Source organism: Pelecanus crispus, chromosome 3, assembly GCF_030463565.1.
Source record: "Pelecanus crispus isolate bPelCri1 chromosome 3, bPelCri1.pri, whole genome shotgun sequence".
In the NCBI taxonomy this organism is placed as follows: Eukaryota; Metazoa; Chordata; class Aves; order Pelecaniformes; family Pelecanidae; genus Pelecanus; species Pelecanus crispus.
The window spans coordinates 85,038,819-85,065,844 of NC_134645.1; the positions used below are offsets into that span (position 1 = coordinate 85,038,819).

General features: G+C 35.9%; 1 protein-coding gene across 1 annotated transcript in view; it reads left to right on the top strand.

The window, feature by feature from the left end:
* Nucleotides 1-27,026, top strand: part of ASCC3 (activating signal cointegrator 1 complex subunit 3) — a 293,625-nt gene that overhangs the window by 43,894 nt on the left and 222,705 nt on the right. The window contains exons 5-8 of the mRNA XM_075708596.1: nt 7,430-7,550; nt 10,415-10,616; nt 11,363-11,504; nt 12,080-12,205. Coding sequence (XP_075564711.1) covers nt 7,430-7,550; nt 10,415-10,616; nt 11,363-11,504; nt 12,080-12,205 — 591 coding nt within the window. The remainder of the gene's footprint in view (nt 1-7,429; nt 7,551-10,414; nt 10,617-11,362; nt 11,505-12,079; nt 12,206-27,026) is intronic.

The window sequence follows — 27,026 nt, forward strand, 5'->3', positions numbered from 1 at the left end:
AGAATTTTGCTGCATTTCTTTAGTCTGCCTGTTTCTAACTTTTGTATTCAGTTCATTATTTTCTTCCATTTGCTGACTGAAAGCAAAACCCAAAAATTCAAAGCTAACTGATTTCACCCTTCAGACCTCTCTGATGACAAGTAGTAACTTCTCATTCATCCTTGTGAAGCTGCGCCTGAGAGCCCAGTGTTCCTTGTCCTGTTAGAATGCCTGTCCGTGGACACATCGTTCTGTCTGATCCCGGTGATCAATGAGGTTGCAATATGAGAGTCCTCCAGCCCCTGTACCGAGGAATAGCCATCAGAAATGCATTCTGCATACACATAGTTTATCAGCAACTTGCTTGAAGTGCCTGGCCACTGTTCCGTTGCGAGGCAGGAGCAGGCGGAGGTTGCTAAGACTGCGTGTGAGTCTCCTAGGTGCAAATGGTTTCTAGGATTGGAAGATCATTTCTGTATAGGTGGACTTAATGTGATGGGCTGTGTATTCAAAAATGCCAGGCTTGAAAAAAGAAAAGCAGATCTGAGAGCTGAATGACTTTCTCACACACCTGATATCTGCTTTTAATAACAGTGGTAAGAAATTATGCATTGTCTGGCTTGTCTTATTGTAATCAACCTGCAAGAAAAATGAAAATACAGAACATCTGAGATTTATTTTTAAACTAAGTGTTCTTCCATAATCTGTAATGTTAGAGGTGGTGATAGTCCGTTACTTTTCAGCACAGTAGTAATTAGCAATCAGTGTATATATTATATACATGAAGTTAGTGTTGAATTTTCTCATGCAAAAAACCCTTCTATCTTCAAGGTCTTTGTTTTTGTTACTGAATCTTTTAAGCAGTAGCTAACATGAATTTTTCTGTCTGGTACTCTTTGGGTACTATACCCAGACAGCTTTTGCAGTAAGCCTGTAGCCCAAGAAAAATGTCATGTTTCCCCTATAATTTTTGAAATGAAGCAATCATTTCAGTTACTTAAGAGCTACTAGAACAGAAGAAACTTGAGATTGTGCTATGGAGGTATTTCTTCCACTGCTGTTTGAAAACTGTGCCTTGTAAAGCAATATAATCTGCAAACAAGCCACTAAGTGCAGGCATGGCAATTAGTTGTATAGGTGATACTCTGTAACCTAGACCAGCTGTTAGGTTATAAACGTACAGAGATACAGAGGATGACCACTGTTTGACTGTATGTGGTTTTGTTTCATTTATTGCGGCAGAGCAGTACTTAGTACTAAGACTCAGGCAAGGTACAAAGACCGTTCCTAGTCTCTTTTTGTTCACGTTTGAAAAACAAAATGTTTTCTGAGATTTCTAGGATCCTTTCCCACTTCAAAGAAGGTGCAGAAATCAAGAAAATGCCCTTGAGATGGCAGATAGTTTATGATGTCAAAGTAATGCTTTACAGTTCTGTAACTCATATTTGAGGTCGCACTAAGGACCTCCAAGGCTCCTTGTAAATTGTGCCTTATAGAATTGAAGAGTGATTATTAGCTATGTAACATTCAGAGTAAAATCTTGTTTCAGTCTTGAACTGTGAGTTCAATAATAAAGATGTACTTTTAATGGCTGGGCCTTACTTGAAAAATATTGCTATGTCATGCATTTCACTGGGGTTCAGGTTCTTGCTTGTTACCTGCTCTGGCAGATAGACTGCTGTCTGTCTGCAAGACTGCTGTCTATGTCTCCTTGCTTTTTCCATATAACTAGCATATATTCAGTAGAAATCATTAATTAGCATGGGGACCTTGCCTCACCTTTCTGATGCAATATGACACATCTTGTCCTTTGGTTCCTAGATTGATTACTCATTCTGCTTTCTTCCAGATATCAAGGGTATGCATGTAAAATGGGATGTAAAAATCATTCAAACAAATATGAGTGACCATATATCACACTCATCTATGTCTTTATGGTCACGGAGTAGTAGCTGAAGTCATCTGGGATCTTTGTTAATCAAAGTCAGTCAGGGTTGCCTTTTGGGCACAATCTGTTACTGACTTCAAGGAGTGTAATAGTTTGGCTGGTATTCAAGAAACCGCTGATTGACACACAGCCCATCCAACTGTTGCCTGCTGTCTAGTTTATCTCATTATGACTTAATAAAAAGGCAACTATGAACATTCACCAGATTCCTTTGCCTCCTCTCAGGGTCTTGGAGGTTGACTTTTCAGACCAGAATATATAAAAAATGTGTTCAAAAAACAGGTAGATGTGGCACTTCAGGACATGGTTTAGTCTAGTCCACCCTTGATTGGCTTAGAGTAGACTTGGTAGTGTAGGTTAACGGTTGGACTGGATGATCTTAAAGGTCTTTTCCAACCTAAACGATTCTATGATTCTATAATAATGTATCAAATCTGAAATGCTAACACCTACACTGAATACAGAATTATGCCCCTGTGCCACTTCCTGTGTCAGAACCCTCACATATTTTTGCAAACAAGACTGCACAGATGTTTTTTCCTACTAGGCTGTCCTGAAAGGGTCATGGTCTGGGTGGGTAACAATAGGTCTGAGAACCTTTTTTTTTTTTTTTTTTTTTTTTTTTTGTAACATGCAGTGTTACACACTGTTTAATGTTTTTCTATCACCCATGTGAAGTCACTAAGAACATTCAAGTTACAGGAACATGTCTGCCACTTAAACCTGCACCATCTTTATTTCAAGCATAAGTTTCCCTATTGTCCCCTTTTCAGAATGAATACTTGAGATGAGTGGCAGAAGCTCAGTGTGTTAGAAATAAGTATGATGCTAAGAAAGTGTTGACGAAATTACCAGAGTAACAGCAAGTTGTTTGAAATCTTTTCATTAAAAGCTACCGTTAGGCTGTCATCAACATGGTCCCCAGCCTTACTGTCCTTCTGAGATTCATTGCTTCTAGTTGGTATTTGAATGCTAGAAGTTTCATCCCACAGACTGTTGGATTGGATATGACCTTGCTGACTCCTGGGCTTGATTAATGGAAAGCATTTCATTTGGAATGAAACATAAAAATTAGCTTCTTAAACTACATACATTGCTAGAAGTGCATCACAGTTTTTCAATTTGTCTTTTCTTCTCTAGAAGAGAAAGCAAAATGTTTAGAAGCAAAATGTTGTATCCAAAATTATTTTCTCAACAGTGTAAAACCTCTGAAGTTCTCCTTTTCTGTAGTGAATATTAGGCATTTCTGTGCAGCTTACACTAGATATTTGTCCAAAGGAGCAGCGCAGCTCATTGGGGGTTAGTGCTTCATCACTTGGAGAGGCTTAAGAGTAGATAGGATTGACAGCTTGCCTCATAACTTTCTTAAGCTTTCCATTTTACATAAATTGTTGCTTTGGTTTTCTTTCACTACTGTTTGTGGAGTTTGATTCTTTATGGATGTATTCTGCAGAGTAGTAGGGCAATCACCTTAAACACCATCATGAGGAAGCCAGTTCTGTGCATTAGAAAATGGCACAGCCTCCTTTGACAAGTAATACATTTGGTTTTTTGTAAATCAACATGCAAAACAACTTTAGAAAGCAGTCACTTCAGCAGTGTGCCTCCAGCTGAACATCCAGGCATGACACTGAACTGTGGCAGTCAGGACTACATCACCATTTAGTAGGTACTGGAGGGTGTTGTGGATTTTGCTCTTTTATAGCTGGTTCAGCCACTCCAGCCTATGTTGATAACTTCAATTTATACTATCAGAAAATGAAGCTACTATAGGAAAGATATGTCCTGGCAAAAGAAGGCTGCTTTATTTCTTGGTCAGATGTTTTCTGTGCCTTGGGGCTTCATTTCTCCTAGCAGGCATAAGGCAGTTCAACACAGCTCCTAATTTTCTCTTTCCTCCTCTTTGATTTATACAGTCAACCTGTCACTATAAAGTGTAAGTGCTTTCCTGTGTAAGATTGATAGCAGTAATGAGGTAGTTACTTTGTGCAAACTTTGGCCCAGGATTATTTGGGTAGTGTGACTATTAATATTAAAAATGTAATTCTTACAGTGGAAAGGTTTTTTTTAACACAGACAATTTTGTGCTATTTCTGAAGATGTCAGACCCTGCATTCACTTTATTGAAGTTGTATCCCAATAAGTGGTGTTTTCTTTCCAACTCATACCGGTTTTCATGAGTTACTGTAGAGTGCAGTTGCTGCTTAGATCTTTAATAACATCTGTCATTATAGAAATTCAGGTTGTTGTTTAATTTGTTGATTACTTTGAAAATTAGGCTTAAAAGCTCCAATAAATGTCTAAGTTTTTCTGAAATGGTAGAAAGCCTTGTGAATGGACCCTGACATGTTTTTGGAAGTCTAAGCAAATGAGAAGATAAAGAATTGCACTTTGAAACAGCAGCATTCTGTGGTAGTTCTTAATACCTTAATTAGGAAGCAGTGGATTACTCCTATAATAGGAACAAATCTGATGATTAATAACATATTGGTCTTACAAGTCCTCAAGTTTAGTTATTTCTGCTCTTTGCAAACTTCTTCTACCATTGTCACCATTCCTACCATCAGTGGTAGATGATGATAGACCTTGCTCTTCAACTTATTCTCCATCTCTCAACACTTCTTCTTCTGTCTTCGTTTAGCTCTCAGTGGTTGTTTTCCACCCATGATCTCTGGCAGGCTTCTAGTAGGTGTAGGAGACATCTTGTCAATAAGAGCAGGTCATTGCTTTTGGTCTTCTGTATTTATTTTTTTCCCCTCAATCTTGAACAATGAGCTCAGTCTGTCTTAGCTGTTTAAAATGTTCTGAAAGCCTCCTTTTTCAGACAGCAACAAGATTATTTAGGTGATACAGACAGTTCTCAAACTGCTGGCAGCAAATGAATACCACACTCTGTCCACCAGTCAAGAAGGCAAAATGGACTTTCACCACATGAGCATTGCAGAGTCTGTCATGTGTAATACCGTATGGGTTTGGTTCTCTTTGACTGGTAGGCTGTCTGGAGAGTAGGAGATGCAGTTTCACCTTGGTACTCTTGAGCCCCTAGCTCACTGGGGATGGAGTAAGTGATACTGGTTTTATTTCATGACCTCTGTCCATGAAGTAGAATGCATGGTGTAACGTTACTCCTTCTTTGTACGGCTCTGCTGTTCTGATTGGTTGAAATAGTTTTGACATGGATGTTTTTTGTTTCAGAATATATTGGGAAAATGGGAGTGGAAAAATATCTTCCTGTTCCAAAAAAACGATGTCATCTATTTACCTATCAAAACTCATCTTTTCTGATTAATGCTTTTCTAGCTTGCTCTTAACAGCTTCCAGAGATGCTTTGGAGTCCTGTGCAGAGCTGAAAGTCTACATTGGCTGTTTTAGGGCTAATGTGTTGTTTGCCTTCTGGGAGTGATGGGGTGGTGGTGTGTGTGTGTGTGTGTTCGTTCAGGTTTTGGGGTTTTTGGGGGGCAACATGGTAAGTCTGAATATGCTTACGTTGTTTGTGCTGCCTTGATGAGAAGCTAGTGTTTAAGCCCAGATCCGGTTGAATTGAAAACATTTCATTTCCGTGTCTTGCTGGTATTCCACAGTCAACAGGATGTTAGCAGAGTTGAGACAAGCTTATATTCAGCTCTTTATACAATTAAGCTATTTTAAATACACTTCTTTTCTCGTTGCTTTTTGTTGCTTTTGTAATTATTTTTTCCTCCCTGCCTTAAGCATTTACCCTTGGAAAATACTTACTCCTCAAATTTACCAGTACTAATTTTCCACTTTCTTTTTGAAATATAAAAGCAAGGTCATCTCATATCTTTAGATAATGTTAGCTAAAATGTGGCAGTGAACAGCTATGCAAAAGACAAGAACTAATGATCATTGTTAGTGAAGACTGGATAAAAAGAAATCCATCATAGCTTGAGATCCTTGACAGCAGAATTGACATCTAGCCTGCAGTTATCTGTCCTGTATTTTTGCAGTTGTTTTTTTCTATCCAAGTATAGAATTTTTCTTTTTTTTTGGCAGACTGCTTCTCCAATTTGCCATCACTGGTTACTCTAATGAAACAAATACAAGACTTTATACATTTCAGAGCTGCTATTTCATTGTCTCTGCAAACTCTGCCATCACTGCACTGATTTGCACAAACCTTACGTTTTTCAGAGAAACCTTGATGGCCAGGAGTTAACACTGTTTGTTTGTTTTTAAATGACAGCTTATATTATGAAGTACAAATTGGCCTGAAAAAAGGGATCATTGATCTGATGCCCTTGGTACTGTTCAAAATTTTGCAAATATGTGAAGAGGCAGCATAAAGATATTTTGAGGTGTTCCCAGAGGGCAGTAGTCAGAGACGGCTACAGAAAAACTGTCTGTTAAGGAGTTGGGAAATTAAACACAGGACAGTAAGAGACCTCTCTCTCCTTTTATAGTTAGAACAGAAATACTTGAATCCTACGGTGCTGAAGTCTTACTCTTTCATAGAACATCACATCATAACTTTTATTCTTACCTGATACCTGAAGTTGTATTAATAATATTAGCAGCAAACTTAAAGAGCACTAAGGAGAAACTGCCCTCTTTTCCTTTTTCATAATTGAAAAAAATGGAGAAAAATTGTTTTAAGGAGTATTAAAAATAGAGAATGGGCTCTGAGTAACTTTGTGCTCTACTGTAATGCTTTGATTTTTGACAAAATAGTTGTGGATAAGATGGACAGGGAAGTGCTTTTAATGTTTTGGGTGGGCTTTTTCCATTAAAAACAGTTTTATCTGGAAAAGAGAACTTCAGATAGATAACTGTGTTTATGTAAGCTGCTACAAGAGAATCATTTGAGTAAGAGAATCATTGGGCCAAAATAGTGCTCATTGGTATAGAATTCTGTTCTGGTGTATGTCACTTACATTGTGTTTGAATCGCAGATGCTCACACACAGAGCATTGTATGTGCAAGTAGTATAGACTGAAGTTGATACTAGTGTTGTCTTAATTGTTTCTTCAAATTCCTGCTGTATTCCACATCTGTGATTTTTTTGTTTGTTTGGTTGGGGTTTTTTTGGTAGGATGTGACTGTGAAAATGCAGTAGGCTATATCTCATGTTCACTGAAAGGGAAATAACTTCCAATATATCTGACTTTTATGAGAAAGCATTGGTTCTCTTGATTTGTCTGCTTAGATGGTGGAGGAATAAATTTGCAGCATAGTTTATGTAAATAACCATAAAGACAGACACATAAGTCTTCTCAAGACTAAACTTTAAATTTTATACAAGAATCTTTAAGAGAAATTGAGTTTTACTTAATAGACAAAATTCACAGGTTTTAAATATTTCCAGATGAAAACTTTCTGTAATTTTCCCTTTTTGTAATTGAAAATCTGGCTGAATACTAGCAATGGTACCTTTTGGGTTGAATTACTTGGAGTCAAAGTTTGATAATTTGTTTAAATATTGCAGGCCTATTTATAAATTTACATTAATTTGGACAATGACTTCTGATGTTGTTTTCTTTGTAGTTATTTGAACTGCTAGGCCCTGAAGGTTTTGAGCTCATAGAGAAACTCCTACAGAACAGATCTCTGATTCTGGAAAGATCTTTGACTTGTTCAAATGATAACAGGTTCCAGACTCTGCAAGGTAAGCAACTACAAAATTTTTATTCCAAACCAGATAAAAAGTAGTTTTCTAACTGTTCAGTTATATTTAAAACATCAGTACTGTCTGTGTGTATTTAAAAAGCAAGCCAAAAAGAAAAAGGGTGTGTGTGTGTATATTTATATGGGCTTAAACAAAGAAATCATGGTCTAGTTATACAGAGGAAACAAATACATATTGTATATATTTATTTACTTTTCAACTGCCTATGGGCATGTGTAATTTTTAAATGTATTAACTATTGCACTGTGTCTGTTTTAATGGATTACTCTGGAGATAAGTTGATCTTTGGTTATCCCGCAGCTGCTTTCCTGCTTACTCTCTACTCCTGTGTTCTCATCAAATATAGGTCTTGCAGAGAAAAAGCACAGTAACAACTACTTCTAAAAACAATAAAGTGAAGCTTAAAGATGGATAAGAGGAAAAAAGGGGGTTCAAGTTTTATACTGTGATTTTTGTTTTTATAAGATAAATTGCCTGCACAGAGTAATTCTTACAAAATCTGTTTTACAAGTTGTTGTTTAAAAACAAGTCTTCTCACTTTCTCCTCTGACAAAAAGAAATCTGACTGTGAGTAGGGTGTGACTTGGGATAAATCTTATATAGACATAGCACCATGCAGCCCATTGCATATTCACAGCATGCAGTTAGAAAAATGTGAATAAAAATAGTAATGGTGGACTTATGTATCCTCACAATAATTTTAAAATGCAAGTAACCCCTTTGTAGTAGGTTTATCTTAAATGGAATGTTATATAAGCAAGTCTTTAGAAGTTCACCTCTTACTGTGCTCATGGTTAGTCTAAACTCATCAGAACAACCGTTAGTTTTATCTGTTCATGATTTCAAAGCAGAATGTCTTGCTATCAGTGTAACAAGGTTTTGTGTCTGGGTGTTTTTTCCCTTCCAAAATAATCAAATAATAAAAAATTTAAAATGCGTTCAATAGAAACTGAACTATTATAGTTTTTCTCCTATGTGCAGATTCTAGTTACACAAATATTTTCTTCTCCCTTAGCAGTAGTATTTTGGAAGCTTTTATGAACTTATTCTTCATTATGCCATCAATAAAATCAATCACAGTAATTTCTTTCAGAATACGGAGGAAGAATATTTTCAATGTTGTGCTTTTGAGACAATAGGAAAACATTACTGATTGTATGCTTTTTTCACTGATGAGAGAACCTTTCTTTCACTGTGGTAAAGTCAATGATATTAGAGTATCTTCTCTGAGATTTGAAGATGCTCTGCCCCAAGTTCTCTCTGAGCAACCTGCTCTAGATAAAGCTGTCCCTTCTCACTGCACGGTGGTTGGGCTAGATGATCTCTAAAGGTCCCTCCCAACCCAAAGCATTCTATGATTCTATGAAGTTCAGGTTATTAATTTTAGTAAGGCTTTTTTCTTTTAAGTTGCTCAAAATGCTATTTCTAATGGGGATTGAAGTTTTATCTTTCCAGAATTGCATTTGGTGAAGGGAATAATTTGTCTGCAGAAATTTAGTCAACTTTGAGTAATCTGTGTCTTGGGAAAATAAGCACAAGTCAAGGAACTATACGTGTACTGCATTTTTGTAGCATGCTGTATTATTTGACTATTTCTTATGTAATTTACTTCCACGGCAGTAAAGGTGATTGTTGTGCTTATCAGACAAATCAAGTAACAGTTCTTTGCCCTGGTGTATTCAGTCTGAATTAAATTTAGTTAGGAAATTGCATCCATTGTTGTCTGCTTTTAATACAAGAGAGAGTGAGTTAAAGCTACAGACATGATGGTATTAGTGTGGACATTTTGACAGTTTATTAGAATTTTTTCAATGCTATTTAACAAGTTATAGTTGCCTTATCCAGTATGCATGCTGTAAGAGGTAGGAGTTTCACTGTTACTGTAGGTGAAAACTAAGTGGCACAAATTGTTCAAAACATCAGTCAAGTGGGTTTATTTGATGAAAAAAAGTTTTCAAGTGTTCGGCTTCAGAGTTTGACTGCAGAAGTACATATGAAACATAATTGAATTAAGTATATAATACTCAGTGAAACCTACATAAACTAATAATCTGCAGAATTTTGAAAACAGAAGTTTAAAAACACTGATACAGTTAAAAACAAAACAAATCTCTCCACACCATTGCATATAAAAACTTGGTTGTGTCTTTGGTTTTGGCCAGTAATGGCCTCCGAAGTTTGAATGTGACTGGGCTTTTTTGGGTTCCCTGCTCCCCTAGATTAATTGTTTACTCTAATTGTTCTGGGGTTCTGATTTTTCTTGATTCAGTCCTGCTGCTTTCTACATAAAGGGAGGGAGTTCCTGTGGTTGTATAGAATAGGATTTCATTTTTCACTTGTTTAGGGAAATTACATTGTGAGTATGCTTTCAATACAATCGTGTTATCTAGTAAATATACACTAATTGTTTTGTGAAGAGGCTGTTTAAAAAAGCCAGCCTGTTCAATCTGTTTTCACACCGTTCTACTTATCAGTGCATACATGTAAGAGGAGAGGTAAGTGGCATTTCCACTGCTGATGAAATTATAAACACAGAAAAGAAAAAAAGCCCTTCCTTTTGCTGCTAGCCCATCCCCTTGCTTTGGGATGAAGAATTTTTGTTTGCTTAACAATGGTAACTTTAAATGTCCTACCTTTGGGATATGATCTGGTACTTCTTTTAGATTTCTTGAGACCAACTGCCGCATGGTCATCTAAATAAAGCTAAACTATCTTTAAACACACACACACCCTGCCCCCAAAAAGAAAACAAACCTCAAAAAACAAACCTTTAGAAGAAAATTGGGGAAAACAAAGATGGAATCCAGTACTTATTGAGATGCACACCTGTTGTTATGTTGCAGAACAGTGCAAGAAGTTTATAGGAGAAAATGCTAAGCCCAATTACGGTTGTCAAGTTACAATTCAGTCTGAACAAGAAAAGCTGTTAATGAAACAATATCGTCGGGAGGAAAAGCGAAATGCCAGAAAAGAAAAACAAGCTGGGGAAGATGGAGAAGTTTCAGGAGAAATGTGCTTTGATCCCAAAGAGCTGCGGATGCAAAGGTAATAAATGCCAGAGGTTGAGAAATGCTTCTGTTGTAATTGCTACTTCAACGTATCATAAGTTTATTTCCTTTTAGTTTGCTTTGGTGGTTAGGTGATTCTGACTTCAAGTCACGTTTTATTACAAGTGTAGAATTTTTTTTAATATGAAACCCTAATTTTCAGGGAAAGAAAGCAGTGATCTGCTTAGTGAGAATCTTCTTGATCTCTTCTATGTGGGCTGGAGATGCACATTAGAGGGGTAGGCTATCTTTCTTAGTTCCTGTACGCACACTACTTGCTTAAGATTTATGAAGTCTGTACTAAATCTATCAGAACTATCTTTCTTTTTTTCCTCGCAAGATTAATGGATACTATTTGCCATGTTGTCAGCTAAAGGCAGTGGGTGGAGTATGGGAGGGAGAGGATAAGGAGCAAATAAGCTGTTGTATTTTGTACTGAGAAAAATATAGTAGGATTGCTATTTAACTGTGAATATATGTTGCTGTATTGCTTAAAAAGAGGCAAAACTGCATTTAGGAAAGCCTTGCACTTACTGGATTGCACTTTTGATTTTTATCTAAACAATGTGTTATAAGGACTTGGTTTAACTGATGTCAGAGTAACACTGTAAAATTCCTTTGTTAATTATTTTATGCAACCGTTGTTTCCTTACATTTCCACAACTCTTGCTCTGACTTGCATTCAGTTTTTGTGATGACTGCCTAAAATGGGTAGAATTATTGCAGTTAATTTTCTGCTCACAGGGAACTAGCACTTCTGAATGCTCGAAGTATGCCAGTTCTAGGTAGACAGAGAGAGATGGACTTCGAAAGAATTCATTATCCGCATGTTTATGATTCCCGAGCTGAAGCTATGAAAACATCGGCATTCATTGGGGGTGCAAAGGTACGTGTTGGTGCATGGCCATTCTTGAACAGTACATCTTTCCCAGTAAATAATGTGCAGCACGGTTCTCTTTGTTCCCTTAGAGATTCTCCTCCTTATCAGAGTCCAATGTATGAAGCAGTAATTCTTTGCAGAGGGTTTTAAACACTTTCATATATTCTGTTTTTATTTTGACTCTAGAAGAAATAATCTCATTCTCAACTAATGTGGTTTTTTTTTATTTCTAGGGTCACTTAAATCATTAAAATACTATTTTTCTCTTCCTGTGTTTTGGAAACTATTGAATTGACTTTAACAAAATGAATGCTTTATGAAATTCTAGACTTAAGGGCTTTTGAAATTTAATAAAATAGAGTTACCTTTTTGTCTTTTTGGGACTATTTTCTGAGTAGCAAAACTGATTATTTTCCATTTTGGGGGTTCAGTGCTACCTATAAGATGAATCTGTGAGAATTGCTTTTATTTTGGATTTATTTTTTGAAGGGAAGTGATAAACCATTGTTCAAAGTGTATTATACGTAATGACACTTTCTGTTTTCATACTTGCAATTAATTTTCCTGTAATACTGTCTTAGGTGTTCTTACCAGAGGCCGTTCAGAGAGAAAACAATAAAATGTATGAAGAGGTGAAGATCCCCCATAGTGAACCAATGCCTATTGGTATTGAAGAGAAAATTGTTTATATTAAAGACTTAGATGAGGTGCGTAAACCATTTCAAATACATGAAATTAGTTTTTACTTTGTATTACAAAAATTTAACTGAAAAAGATTACCAGTTAATAAATACTGTGATATGTGATGAGTAAATGCAGCCAGTTAGTTTCTTCGCTACTAATTTTGAGAATATTTGTTGAGGGATGTAGTTAAGTGATATAATCCCTTTCTTGATGACTCATGACTTTCATGATTCAAGAAATTCCTCATAAACTACTTGTTCATAAGTTGCAATGCTCGATTCCTTTGTCATTACCTGTTCAGCTATTTATGGTTTTGAGCTGTGATCTGAATCACTAAAATGAAAAGATTATGGCAATTCTGTTCTCTTTCTAGAGACCACATGGAAAAGTGAGCCCGGGCTTCTGTATCTTGACTTGTACAGGTTCACTTGTAACTGCGCAGCACTACTTGCAGTCCATCAGCCAAGTCTTATAGTACGATGCGGTTGTGGGGGTATTGAGTTACAATGTTACACACTGTATGGGGTGCAAAACCTTCTGCATTAGTGCTTCTTTACGCAGAAGGTGGCAAATCACTATTAGAAAAACTTTGATGATAGAAAAGAGAGGGCAGAGGGGAAAAATGCAAGTAAAACAAATACTAACATTTTAACTTTTACTGATTTAAAATGGTGAAAAAGCTGAGGTATGGGAACTAAATTTGTTGTTAGTATTTACCATCTAGAACTTGCAGTACTCCATTACGGGTATCTTCTCACTCCTCATTGTATATGTCAAATTTGTTGATGAATGATGAAGATTTGCTATTGATTTGAAAAGGGACATAAAGAGCAAACCGTATGTACATATGAAGAAGGTTTTCAGTTTCTTAGTTCTTCAGCAGCATACAACATGGAAAAATGTTTCCCACTTTTTTTTCCTGTGGGAAAACAGGAAATGAGAATATAAGTCTAATAAATCTAAGTTACCCAGAGCACTTTATTGGGGTTCTGAGTAAAGATTATGTCTTACGTAAGGATTTAACTCTCTCAAAACAGAAGACAGTTTGATTTTTAGAATCTGAATCTATTCTTTTCTTCTTGGGTGGCAGTACCTAATGTCACGTTTATGAAGTGACTGACAGCTTAAGTAGATAGAAAAGTTGAGCCACTGCAGCTATAAGATGTGACATTTTATATGACAATTTTCAGCATGAGAGTTTTTTTGCAAGGAAATGTCTTTCTGCTAAGCTAAATACTACCTACTAATCTGTAAACTTTTTGCAAGAAGTACCAATGTTCCAATAGACAATAACTTGTTCCAGAAAAAATACAGTTCAGACAGAAAAATATCGAAAAGAAATGTTTTGCAGATTTTTACACGTATCGTGTTTGAAATAAATGTTACAAAACACACGTTATACAAATTGCACAAATAATTAATCTCCTTTGTAGATTGTGTATTATCAAGTGGTATACTTTTCAGTTTTACAGTGAAATTCTGAAATAGAAACAATCTTCAGAACTTCACTCTTCCATATGTTTCCCATTACAGGACATCAGATAGGAGTGTCAACAGCAAATACAATTTGGAATGTTTGAACATCTATGTGTTTAATTCCCACCCCCCGCTTTAATACTGGTTTGCAACAAAAGATGAGAAATTTATGAATAGTTTGTCCAACTGCAGGACTTGTCAGATTCCTGTTTCCATTAGTGAGACTTTGAGTCTTGTTGAATAGCACCTTTTTCCCAATGAGGTAAAGAGGCTGAAATTGCCAGTGTATGTGTTGTTTAAGATATACCTGGTCAAGACTTAAGTATCTTGTTTAGGACAAAATTTCTTTTTGCTTTCTCTGTGTGGCTGTTTCAGATCTCTAAGCTCATAAAATCTTTGTTGGTGCTTAAAATTTTTGCCAAATAACTTTAGTCAATTTAGAGGGCAAGAAGTTTTTCTGGCAATGTTTTATTCTTTTTGGTGAACTAATGTAAGCAAAAGCAGAAAAATAAAATTTTTTAGCTTTCTCCCTAGTATATGTAGGTGCTTATAAGATAGCTCTCATATCTCTGTATAGATATATTTGCAGGATTGTCTAAAATACAAACAGATGGGCAAGGAGGAGAGGTGACAGTAAATATAACTGTAGATAGTTCATAGCAGCATCTAAAGGCATCATGAGGAAGTTGAGAGTTTTGCTACTGTTGACTGTTATGGGATGCCATTAGTGGTAGGGTTTTAATGTAAGACATTGAGTTGGTCTAAACATATAGATTAAGGTAGTCATTCTGTTTAATGAGTCAATATACATGCAACCTGTAATACTAAAGATCCCCAGGAAAAAAAAGCACAGGACAACCAAACTGTCTATTGTTGCTGTTACAACAGTATTTATCACAGCTCTCCAAGCACTTGCTGTTTTATCCTGATGGTTTTAAAAATCATAAATATTCTTCTTTCTTTGAGTTTATTCGTTTAGTTCTCATCTGTTCTCCATTCCACCAGTCCTATTTCTGTTACACTTCAGTGAGTTTCTTGCCTTGCTGAGAGCCAGCTCTGGCTGTGTTTCCCTGCCTCAGGTACTAACATTTGTTAGTCCCAGTATTCAAAGAAACAAAACTTTGGGTTTTCTAAGGCGTTTCTCCTTGTAAAATTATCTTTTTACATGCAGGAAATAGATCACTTTTCTACTTTCCAAGAATAGTTTTACTGACTTACTTTCAGGCTTAAGCTCTTAAGTTCTTCTTTGCCACAGAGCCACTGCAGGGAGGAGGGGGGGGGGGGGGGGGGGCAGGTCGGAGCCCCAGGGTGCTCAGCACAGTGGGGGATGGGGACGGGAGTCCTCCCTCAGCTCTTAAAGCTGTAGGGGGTCAGCCTGCTGGGGAGAGGCCAGCTGTTAGAAACTGCTGGTAACCTCTCTGGAGCTACTTTGCCCACATGATGATAAAAGACGGTGATCCCCTTTGTTTGTGGCATACTTTTTTGGTAATAACAGGCTCTGTTCTGTAAGATCCAGCTTGCTTTTGCTTGGTTATGAGAAGCTGTGACTAGATGGCAGAAGTAAAAATGGGTTTGCGCTACAGAAGATTTTGACCTTTCCGTCTAAACTCATGCCCTCTTTGAAACTTGAGGGACATCTGCGGGACATACAGGTCATTGCTTCAGGTACAGAGTACAGCAATTTTTGTACAACTGGAAAATTTCCTAGGCCTTCTCCTGGGCTCTTCTTCACTTGGCAACTACCTTGCCCAAGCGTGGAAAGAGTAGGTAGTCAGGAGAAGTACTATACAGCTGACGTTCTAGTTTCTTGTGTCGTAGAGGGATGTGTGCTTCTACTTAGATTTGATATATGGAAAGTTTTTTTTTTAATGGGTGGTGTATATTTCTTTTTAAGGGAAAGAAATTTATGTGCCATTGATAATACAAAGAATCCTGTATCTTGATTTGAAAATTTCCGGTGGTACCTTTGCTCATTCAAGGTTAAAAAACCTGAACTGCATCAATTTTCCCAAAGGACTGAAAACAAATAAACCTCACTATGAAGTGTGACCAGTAAGAAAGAGCGTGAGACAAACAGTAGCAATACAAAATAAAATCAGTTCTTCACTAATGATTTGTATTGGGTATGTTGACAAGAGTGGGTCTGGGAATGAACAAAGACTGAGAAGCTGTGCTATATAGCTAAGTCAATGTATTTCACAAACAAAGTATGTTTAGAAAATGCAGCTGGTAGTAGCGTAAGTATTCAAATGGACAGCAGAGGTGGCAGTCAGTGCAGAGACTGAAGACAAAAAGTCTTCATGATTCAACTTAATATTCACATTACCTGGCAGGTGAAAATTCTGTTATTCGGCTACTAGTTTGCATGCGTGTCACCTATGTCTTTTAACAGACAGAGGAGCTCTATGAGAGAATCCGTGAGGTATAGACTTAACATAATGCTGGTAATGAAATTAAATTGTCAGAAAGTTTACTTTACCTTTAAATTTCATTTTAAAAGAGGGAAGGTAAGAATTAGTCTAAAATGGGCTAGTTTGTATTCTTTTGAAAAATGTTGCACTTTTAACTGAATATCAATGTGAGAATTTTTGAAGTATCATGGGAGCTTCTTTTCTGTTTAGTATGTATGTTTTCATTTGCATAAAAGTAATTTTAAGGACTCTATTTCTCATGAGTTGTGTGATTTCGATCACATTGTCAGTAGTTTGGGTGGAGTATTTGACCATGTAGTGTTCGTATTGCAGAATACACTGTTAAATTTAATGTTCAAAGCTCCTAAGGTCACAACTGAGGTCATGATAGGGAGTTCGTTTATATTTTGAACTGGTAGCCAAAAGTTAAAACTCTGGGTCATGTAAGCTGAAGTAATCTTTCATTTTAAATGTTTTTAAGTATTAGTTCAGATTACTTATGTTTTTCTCATTTCCTTAAGTTGGTGTAAACATAGGTTGTGAAGAGATGAGAGAAAAGTATTCCTCTAAACATTAATTCTAACAAACCACATTTTAAACATGTATAGACTCTTTTTTTTTTATTTGTATCTTTTGTACAAATACAAGGCAAAATGACAAAACTTCTATGAGTCAACACCAAAGGGAGCAGCAATACCTTAAACTAGCACAGACATTAACAGGAGATTCTTGCTTATAGGCTTGGCAGCATAGTCAGGATGCACCTTCCACTGCACTCCTGAATGAAGAAGTAACAGATTTTAGCTAGGTTTGGCACTATATTATCTGAAGTCTTATGGCCAGTATTTTCAAAGTAAGTATTTAGATTAGTTAGAGCCTCCTTGCAAAGGGTCAGAGCTTTTCTGAAGAGTTTAACTTCATGATTAGTTAAATTATTCCACAGGCAGATTTTTCTAAAGTGTTATGGAATCAGTACCTGGAAGAATATAGATGTTAAAATTAAACTCATGATACAAACTGACAAAGATCCAAATTTTTGTAGCCACCATTCCTACCTAATTCCATTATGCACTGCAAATCAAAAAAAAATCAGGAGTGGCCAACCTTTCACAGTTTAGCAGCCATAAAAGCATACCATAGCATCTGTCATAAACTGCTGGCATTAGCGCTCTCCTACTGTCTGTGGTGTTCCTTTTTCTGCTTTGTCACCCCTGCCTTTCTATACTATGATCCGAACTGCTTCACCTCCTGCCACAGTGTAACTCCACCCGTGTCATCTCATGTTCTTTATTTCCTACCCCTGTTGAGATAGGAGCAGGAGCTAGTGGTTTGCATGGAGGGTGCTGTGCTGCTGCTCGGGAACATCTCTGGCGTTCACTGGCAGAAGGGTGCACTGCGTCCCACAGAAGGAGTCACAAAGGGGAAGGGTCCTTACTTTACTGCAAGGCAGCAAATGCCACCCCCAACTCAATTTGTAGGTAATTATTCTTCTTGGCATTTATTACTATTTGGAGAGCTGTGTTTTCACCACAGTACAAGCACACGTGGCTTGTAAGTAGCTGGTTGATCACACCAACTTAGTCTGAAGTATTATGGCACTGCTACTTGCAAAAGTGGCATGCTAGCTAGGTTGTTTCAATAACGAGAATTTAAAAAATGGAGTAAGCGCAAGCTTAGATTTATTAGCTTTGGCTGCTTGACATGCAGCTTGACCATTAGTGAAATATATTTTTTTGTACTTGCTATAAAGGTGGTTTTGTGCCAGCCTTTTTGCCAAATAAATGTACCTTTGAAGTCATAAACTCAGGTCAGGGAAAGTTCCTCTTCAGGACTGTGAAAACAGGCTTTATCTAACAAATTGCTGTTGGTGAAAAATGACTTCAGCTTTTTACCTAAAGTGCATGTTCAGGGTAGGATTTATTTCTTTCTTTCATGTTATTTCCATTTCCTTTTACTAGCACTACTTAATGGTCTAAATAAGAAATGGTTTTTTTTGTCTCTCTGCATTATGTGAAGGAATTATTACAAAATCAATATTCCCTTTTTTCCTGTAATGTTTTCTTGTTTTTAGAATTGTACAAGGTAAGTCTACTGAATAGAAGTATGGATGTTTTTGCATAAATTACATTTTTCACATCCAGAATGTAAGACCATTTATTCCAAAGTTGATCTTAGTGTATATTTCAGTTGCATATTTCCAAACAGCAATTGACACTTGGACTGAATGGAATAATTTTTAAAAATACTTTTAATTTTATTGAAATCTTGTCATCTATCCAATGAATTATACTCAAAAATTGCTCTGAGGAAAGTTTACAAGTTCTGTAATAGTTAGTCCCAGCTTAAGACAAGGAAAAAACCCATGTAGGTCAAGATACAATGTTTTTAATAGCTGGTAATGTATATTAGGAATTGCAGTCTGTCTTCGTATTTCATGAGTGGGGGTCCAAAGAAGGTAGAATGTGTGCAATAACAGGTTAACAAGAATATTGGAGGTAAGACTCTACACTGATGTTAATCTTAAAGCCTACGAGTTCTGGCTTAATTTTCTTCAGTATGTGAGTTAATGAGTATTTTATCATTACATTAGAATTCCAGGTGCAATATTTACAATTTCTGCATCAAATTGTTTGAATATCTAACTTGGCCTCAGCCGAGGCTTCTGTGCATTGTTTTGTTAAAATTGTCTGATTAAATACCGTTACTTTGGCTGAAAGCACATAAAAATACATGCTTCGTGCCAAACCTGCAGTTTATTGTCCATCTTATGTAATATTATCATCTTTTCCATTAAGAAAATCCTATTTCTTATTAAAAACAGTTTATAAACTCTTCATCAAAAAGATCTATTGCTGTGATGTGCAAGTGGTATTCTAGTCTTAACATTTACCTGCAATCTGATGTTGGAGAAATGCAAACATGTGCTCTGTTGCTGGCTACTAATTCACTGTTGGAAGACACTTGCTGTACTTTAGTATAACTCATTGAATGTACTGTTTTTAAAACATGTGCCTCACTTGACTGCAGCATTCTGATTTTTAGATATCACTATATGATTTCCAGAATGCTAAATAGTTCATTTCCTTCCAGCAACAGAAAACATCTTCCCATTGTGATAAACCTCTGAAAAGTATTTGGAAAAATATTCTTCCTTTATGGATATACTTTCTTGATATACTATACTTCCTTTAATACTACAAATGATACCATAGCATTATTCTGGATTCATAAAACCTTTCTGTTAGTTTAAGTACTAATATACTTTTGCCAGTAAGATGCTCTTTTTTTGTTCAACAGAATTGCTGTTTTGTTGCATGCCAGATTATTAACTTGATTTATTTTGGGTAACAACTTTAAAACAAAAACATATCTAAATAATGCAAAGAGAGAAAGAGAATTGATATGGTAATATCAAATAGACTTGCTATGATAATTGAAATACAGGTACACTGCAGTGATAGCAAGGCTTCATGAATGTTGTAGTACAACTTTCACGTTTCATTCTGGAATTAATTCAAAGTCTGAATTCCTTGATTTAACATGGCATGTGGATGTCCCAGGTCCAGCAAGGCAGAGTTCTTAGGAGCAAAGCGTGGGAAGATCAGGGATTATGACTGCCCTCCAACAGCCATAAATTTGAGAAGTTGAAAACTAACACCAAAAGGGAAGATTAGGAATGAAGTAGGTAGATAATAAAAGAATAAATCTGTAATCAAGAAATACTTTACAGATGGATAATTTTTCTGATAATCTGAGGTTATTGTTCTACCCATATCTGCTTTCTCCTGAAATGAGAGTATTTTTGCATCTCTAAAGTCTGTATCAAAATATATAAAGTAGGTTTCACAGAACATCAGAATAAGAGTTTATGCCAGTGTTGAAATGAGAGAGAAAAGAATGAACTATCTCTGAAGAGGTATACTGAGGATAAAGATTTTATTTTTTAAGGTAGCGATAGTAAAACACAAAAAGAAAGGGAGGTGTCACCAGGGATAGTGATATCAAGGCTGTTCTAAAAATCAGAAAGCAAGAAATAGAGACTGACATTTTGTTTCCTGACAAAACCCATAATACAACTTCTTTTCCCAAGACCTACATCCCAGGTGTGTGCTAGTTCTTAAGAGCTGAACACAGTATTGGTTATAGAATCATAGAATCATAGAATCGTCTAGGTTGGAAAAGACCTTTAAGATCATCCAGTCCACCCATTAACCTACACTACCAAGCCCACCTAAACCAATCAAGGGTAGACTAGACTAAACCATATCCCATATGTTAATCTCTTAGCCATTTCATGGGTTTCCTCCAGAGCATTTTGTTTTGTAAGTTGTACATTTATTTTAAAATAACATTTTGAAATGCAGTGGTACCTGGCAGTAAGGATTGTGGTATATATACCCTTAGCATTTGAAAACGGTGCTTTTTTTTTTTTTTTTTTCTTAACTCAGCAAAGAGATGTGTTTGACACTATTACAGTCTTTGAGAGGACCTGTCTCTTAACACAGGATGAAAAATTGAACCTATTTTCTCTGAAACATCTCTGCATTAGGCAGATGTGACATGACTGGAGTCTTTGCCTTAATCCATGATGCTTCTTCCATTCTCTGTCCAAGATTATCGTAGACATAAAAAAGACAGTAATATATAAATTTTATATATTTAAAAATATATATAAACATAACACGTGTATACAACATGTATATGGGGGGGACATATATATTTCCTATTAATGCAGAGTTGATTTTTAAAGTAACAGATGCTTTTTAACAGACCCATCACCGCTGTTTTATATATCTTCCACTCTGCTTCCCTCAGCTTGCCGGATTTTTACTTTTTTATTTTTAATTAGAAAAAAAGATCTGTACATTAAAAAGATAGTCAAGCCGATCTATGTCCCTTATACAGATGTATGTAGGATGCAAAAAAAGAGAGGAAGATGATGAATAATTGGAGAGAGACAAGAACCAAACTATGATCTGGTGTCAGATCTTATGAAGAGCAAAAAGTAGCTTTCACTCAGCAGCAGCCCATATGTACTGAAACAGTCTGTGTCAATCCACTGCTATGGAAGTAATGCCATAGTTCAGCTCTTATGGGATGGGGAGGAATGAAAGTAAGGGAAGCAAATACATCATGTCGCTCCTGAGTTTCAGAGCTAGACATTATATAACTGATATAAGCCTGTATTTGCTCAAACTACATCCTCCTTGGTCTATTCATATGATGTGGCTTTTATTTTTGGTATGATGATGTGGATCGAATCACTGTAATGTGATCATTTAAAAGCAGATTATTTTTATAGAAATTGGAAAAACATTCACCAGAGCAGTACAATGAAAACAGGTTTTTATTATTGTCCCATAAGAAATTTTGGGTTACCGGGATTATTGGAGAAATTCATAGATAACCACTTGCACCCACATTTCCAGATTGTACAATGTTTCCCTGATTTAAGAAAAACAACCAACGCAACAACTTGCAGTGTAACCTTTGACTTATTCCAAAATAGTGTTCTCTGTCTACCTCTGTCACAAATGTGTCTTTTGGTAGGCTCACAGCAGCTGTATTTGCTTTGGTTCGACACTGGGCAAGTTCGAGTCTTTTAGAATCAGGCTGAATGAAGGTTTCCTTTGCAGTATGTGCTGTCTTAGCTCATCTACGCAAATTTTTCAGATTACTTTTCACAAAGATGAAAAATTATCTTTTTGGCCAATAAGCTTCTCCTTGCTATTCATCTATAACCTAATGCCTTTCCCTGTCGTGTAGTGTCTTGAAGTTGACTGCTTAAAATAGGAGCTGATTATTTGTTCCTTAAGTTGCCTTTGTCGTAGTGTCATGTGCAGTTTAGTTGAAGATGTTTTGGAGTCTTGTGCTTTTATTCTTTTTAAGGTTATCAAGGCTTTTGTCTTTTTCCTTTAAACATCAGTTTCTAAACACTGTTAGGCTAGTATATTGTATTATACGTTATAGTTTATTTTTGTTGTTGGCTTATCTGTTTACATACTCATATAAGAGCCTTTTAACATCTTAGAAGTTTGGCGGTTGTGTTACATGAACAAGCCACACTTAAGACACCGGAGATGTTGAGGGTGGCAAGAATGCTATGAAAAACTGATAAGTATGCTCTTTGTTGTGTCAGTCTGGGTTGTGTTTTCGTGCACATTTTTATTTTCAGAGGCTTGATATTAACGAAAACATATGCAAAACCCACTGAGAAATGTAGATACAGCAATAAAAAATCCTTGTGAATATAAAATAGTATTTTCAAATGTCCTTTCATTAGTGAAGTTGTAATTGAAACTCAAACAGATCTTCTTATTTATAGATACCCTGTTTATTCTAAGTACTAGTAATATACAACTTCTTTTATTGCAAAGAGCTTTGTAAAATCTGAGTTATCTCTTATTGGGCAGTTTAAGTTTGAAGACAAGAACAATGAATTGACAATATGGGTCAAAGTCTAATAGCTAGAATATCTGTACTGGTGAATATAAAGAACTTAATTTATTTTAGTCTGTTCTTTAGCACAGCTGTGTATGATATACTGAGCAAAAATTGCTGAAAAATATTTAGTAGATACTGGAATATGAGAGTTGCATATTCTTACAGTTTTTTTGGATTTTGGTTGCTCCTTTTCATGCAAATAGTAAATATGAATAGAGAAAGGTACTTCTTAATATTAACATGAGGTAAAATTGACTGCATCTGATTTGAATAAAATGTTAAGCCTGTTTCATTTTCTACACAGCTGCCAAGTGTGTGTATATTGTGAAATGCTGCCTCTGAAATGGTTGAAAATCTGATGGGAACACTTACAAAGGCAAACCAGTAAAGGGCACCAGCTGCTGAAAAGCACCTGCTGAGCCACTGTGGGAATAGATGCATCTGCCTGTAGCTAGAAGTAATCTAACAAAATACCTGCTTTTACCTGTCAGGATTTTAAATTGCATAAAGATTCAACCAATGAAACTAATTCTGAATACTTAAAGGAAAAAAAAAATCCGGGGTGTTTTTTAGTGCAAAAGAGCACTACTTCTGAGCAGTAGGAGTCTGTGAAAGCTTCTCATTCTCATAACTATTTTATGGTTTTGTTTTAATAAAAGCAAACCCAGATATGGCAGCCAAAAGTCTCAGCTACACTGTGCACAGTGTCTTACTAAAGGATGCAGTCAGTATGGAAGAAATTATGCTACCAAAGAGCAGGTTTCCAGTTTTTGTTTGGCTTAGTTTGAGAGATGGATCTCAGGGGCCATTGTGAGAGCGTATGTTTCTTTTTTCATGGCAGCGTATTTGATTCATTGTGGATGGTAATGCACACACAAAAAAACAGAAGTCATTAGACAAATTTCCCAAATATTTTTTTAAAACTGGTGTACTTTTTGTCTTTTCATACTTGTACTTTTATTGGTCGCATTGGTGACCTTACCGCACAAGTTCATCATCCCTCACCTACCTTTTCTATTCCTACAGTAGATCAGGTAGAAAAATTTCTGTGAGCACTGCTGGTTTAGTTGGGATTTGTGAGAACAAAATAGCTGTGTTCTTGTAGAAAAAAAGACTGATTGTGCTTGTAGTCTTCCCTTGTAAAATTTAGGAAAAAGTCTTTTAACATCTCTATTGTAAAACAGCACTGCCTTCTTGGTTAGCAGTAGTGTGAAATTAACTGAAATAGAGAAGAAAATTGAGTTGTGGAAAGATTATGACAACAACAGTTACTCCTCTGGGAATATTCTTCTGTTTGCCATTCTTCCATTCTTACTTGATGTGTTAAAATTATTACTAGTTTCAACTATAATTACTCTTCAGAGCACTCTGTTTTTCTGGGTTTTGTTAGGTATTATTAGGAAGAAATAGTTTATGTCATATGTTAAGGGCAAGCTGAAGTACATAGTTTGAAAATATTATCCTGAAGTGGCTTCTACGTTAACAGTTTAAATATTCGTTTCTACGTGAACATTAGAACTGATGCCTTTGTGTGCATAAAATAGTATTGAATTAATTAGGGTTTATTTAAAAATAAAAATACTGAAAGGTATCTATACTTTAAAAGTATATGATAATATGAAGTGCAGTTACCCTGCTCTTAAAGACAGGTTTAAATTTGCTTTCAAAGGCAGACAACATTTAGGCTCCAAATGTTCAACTGGCTGTAAATTGAGTGACTTATTTATGTATTAAATTTTGTAGAGTAAAGCCAATGACCAATAAAAATCCCAGAAGCCTTTCAGGTAGACATGTTCTGCCACAGTGCAGCTGCATGTAGGTCAAGGAAATCCAGCTTTCTGGTTCACAGCATTTTTTTCCTCTTGTACTTAATCACTGTGATATTTGAAATCCAGTTATATCTACCTGGTGACTTTGCAGCTGTTAAGTTTGTTGACCTCATTAAATTATGATATTAAGTGAAATATTTAAATTGAGAAAGCAACTTGTTAAATGTTCATTTTTCATCCTTTAGGGAGGTACATTTATGTCATTGACAATATAAAGACTTTTTGGTATAAAGCACATGCAGAGATCTGTAAAGTTTTTAATGAAAACAACTCAAAGTAGTTTTAGTAATTTTGATAATTAGGACTGGAGAGTGAATAATGCGCTTCTGCTGTGTCCTGTTTAGGGGATAGCTATTTCTCAATGGAATTTCATAGTATGAGCATGGAAGAAGAATGCAGTAGTCTGCTTTACTTTGATAGCATACCTGAAGGCAGGCTTTCATTCGTAGGAATAATTGGTCTTCAATTTAAGGAGAAATACAGGATAGTATTTTAAATCCTAATTAAAATTATACTCAAGACAAAATTGTTTTTCATTTTTAAGAAACGTAATCTCAAAGTGAGAATTTTCAAAGATGAGGGAAGTGTATGCTTATTCTGATATGCTGTAACATTTAAAAGATTAACTCTCACTGAAAATATTTTAGACAAATTATAGTTTGTCTGATTTTAATGTTTGTCTTTAATTAGCACAAGTTTCAGTACTGTCCTTGAGATGTGAATCTTTTATCTAGGATAACAATGTCCCGGGTCTTTCAGTAATAGAAATGGGACTGAGATTGTCCATCAAAAGATTCAATTAGAAATCACCAAATAGTTTTAAATGTTTTTAAAAGGTTTTGGGATAGAGGAGCTACATGACTAAAAGACTGAATTTATGTCTGATAGGTTATTCATCTCAGCCTTGCAGTTTCTATTAGCCTCAAGATCACATGGTAACTGCTAATGTAGTGGAAGTTTTAAAATTTTCAAAGAGTAATAGTTGTTTGAGTCTGCAGAACAACAGGGAGCAACAAGTAATGTAAAGTCTCTTGAAGCAGGGAAACAGATTTTGCGTGTGTGGGTGTGTGGTTTTCGTGTCGTATTTTAAAAAAGTACTTTTTCTGAACTGTAATTGGAAAATTGGAATTATCCTACCACTTAATCTTTCAGTTAGAATATTGGAACTGAACACATCAAGTAAGAGTGGAGGTTTTTTTCTTTTCATACGAATAAATAGGTGTGCTTTGTATAATAATAATAATAACAACGACGATCATAGTAGAAGCCATTTCTTTCTTCTGTAGCATGTTGGAAATCTGGAGAAGAGAAATAGGAACTTCTCATTTGCAGGAAACCAAATATAGAGGAAGATTTTATTTAGCCATTCATAGGAATTACTTATCATTGAACATAATATAATGAAGGAGACTTCTGTGCAAATATTCTTGCTCCTCTGCTTTTGTTCCCTGACTCAGAAAAAATCCCCATCCTTTTCAGATTCATCTGAGACTATGTAGGAGTTAGTTTCCTGTGTTCCTGATTCTTCTTCCCCTTTCTTTTAACACCTGTGGACTGTTGTCCTTTTTGGACCTCTAAGCATGAGACTGTCTCTCTGCCATGCATACTCCTCAGATGGAGACTTTTTGGCTTGTTTAAGCTAAATAAAAATGCCTCTCAAGTTTTGCATCAGTAATTTGCCTACATCAGAAAAAAGAATTGTTTGCATATCAATAGCTACTATAGCAGGAAAAACGAAAAGTCTGTTCTGGTTGTAACCTGCAGCATGTATCCTTTTCAAAGTATGTGTGAAAGCTCTGTTAAATCTATAGTCCTGTTTGCAAAGCAAAAGCTATCTTCTTCATCAGCTTTTCAATTTTTGTGATCCTGTAGTTTTCAGTGTCTTAATTTTCCATTAATCTAAATCCTGAGAATTGCTGAATGGAAATGCCCAGGTGCAGCCCTTTAGAAAGTTTTGTGTTTTTATCCTGACCCATACCTCAGTCATTCACATAAGCCTGTGGGTATGGGAGGGTCTGAACTTTGATCCCTTTTGTTTGATGTCTGTCTCTTCCTCATGGTCACCATTTTTCAGGTTTAGCCAAGAGCTGTCTGCTGTTTTCTGGCAGTACTCTCCATCCCTACTAGACTTCCCAGTTATCTGTCTAGGCTAGTTGCAGTAGCCACACCTTTTTTGAGACAAATATATGCCCCCATCAACACAACTTACTGCTTAGAAATCTTTTTTCTTTTTCTTTTTTTTTTTTTTTTAATGTTAGTAGTGACATAGTCTTTCAAAACTGCAACAAGAATATGGAAGGAAAAGAATGTATTAGATCTCTCCTGATATGATGCAGTTGTTTCAAAATTCTGCCAACTAGTTCAGAAACAGCGATTCATGCAAGAATTCAACTTTCAAAAAGTAGTTTTTGTGTACTTTCGTATCATATCATAATCTCTTTATTTGGGAGAAGTTAGCTAAAACCATTTTATACTGGTTGCATAAAAGGGCTTCATTTTTTATGCTGCGTGTTAGTAGAGTAATTTTTTTCTCACCAATGGCCAGAAGTTATGCAATTCCTTTCACCATGCCCTTGTTATCTTTCCTTCTTATTTGCTGGGTTTTTCCCTTTGTCTTGCAGTGTTTGTATTCTTGAACAGCTAGAAAAGGGTTTTCTCTATTAACTCTTTGAAAAGTTACTTTT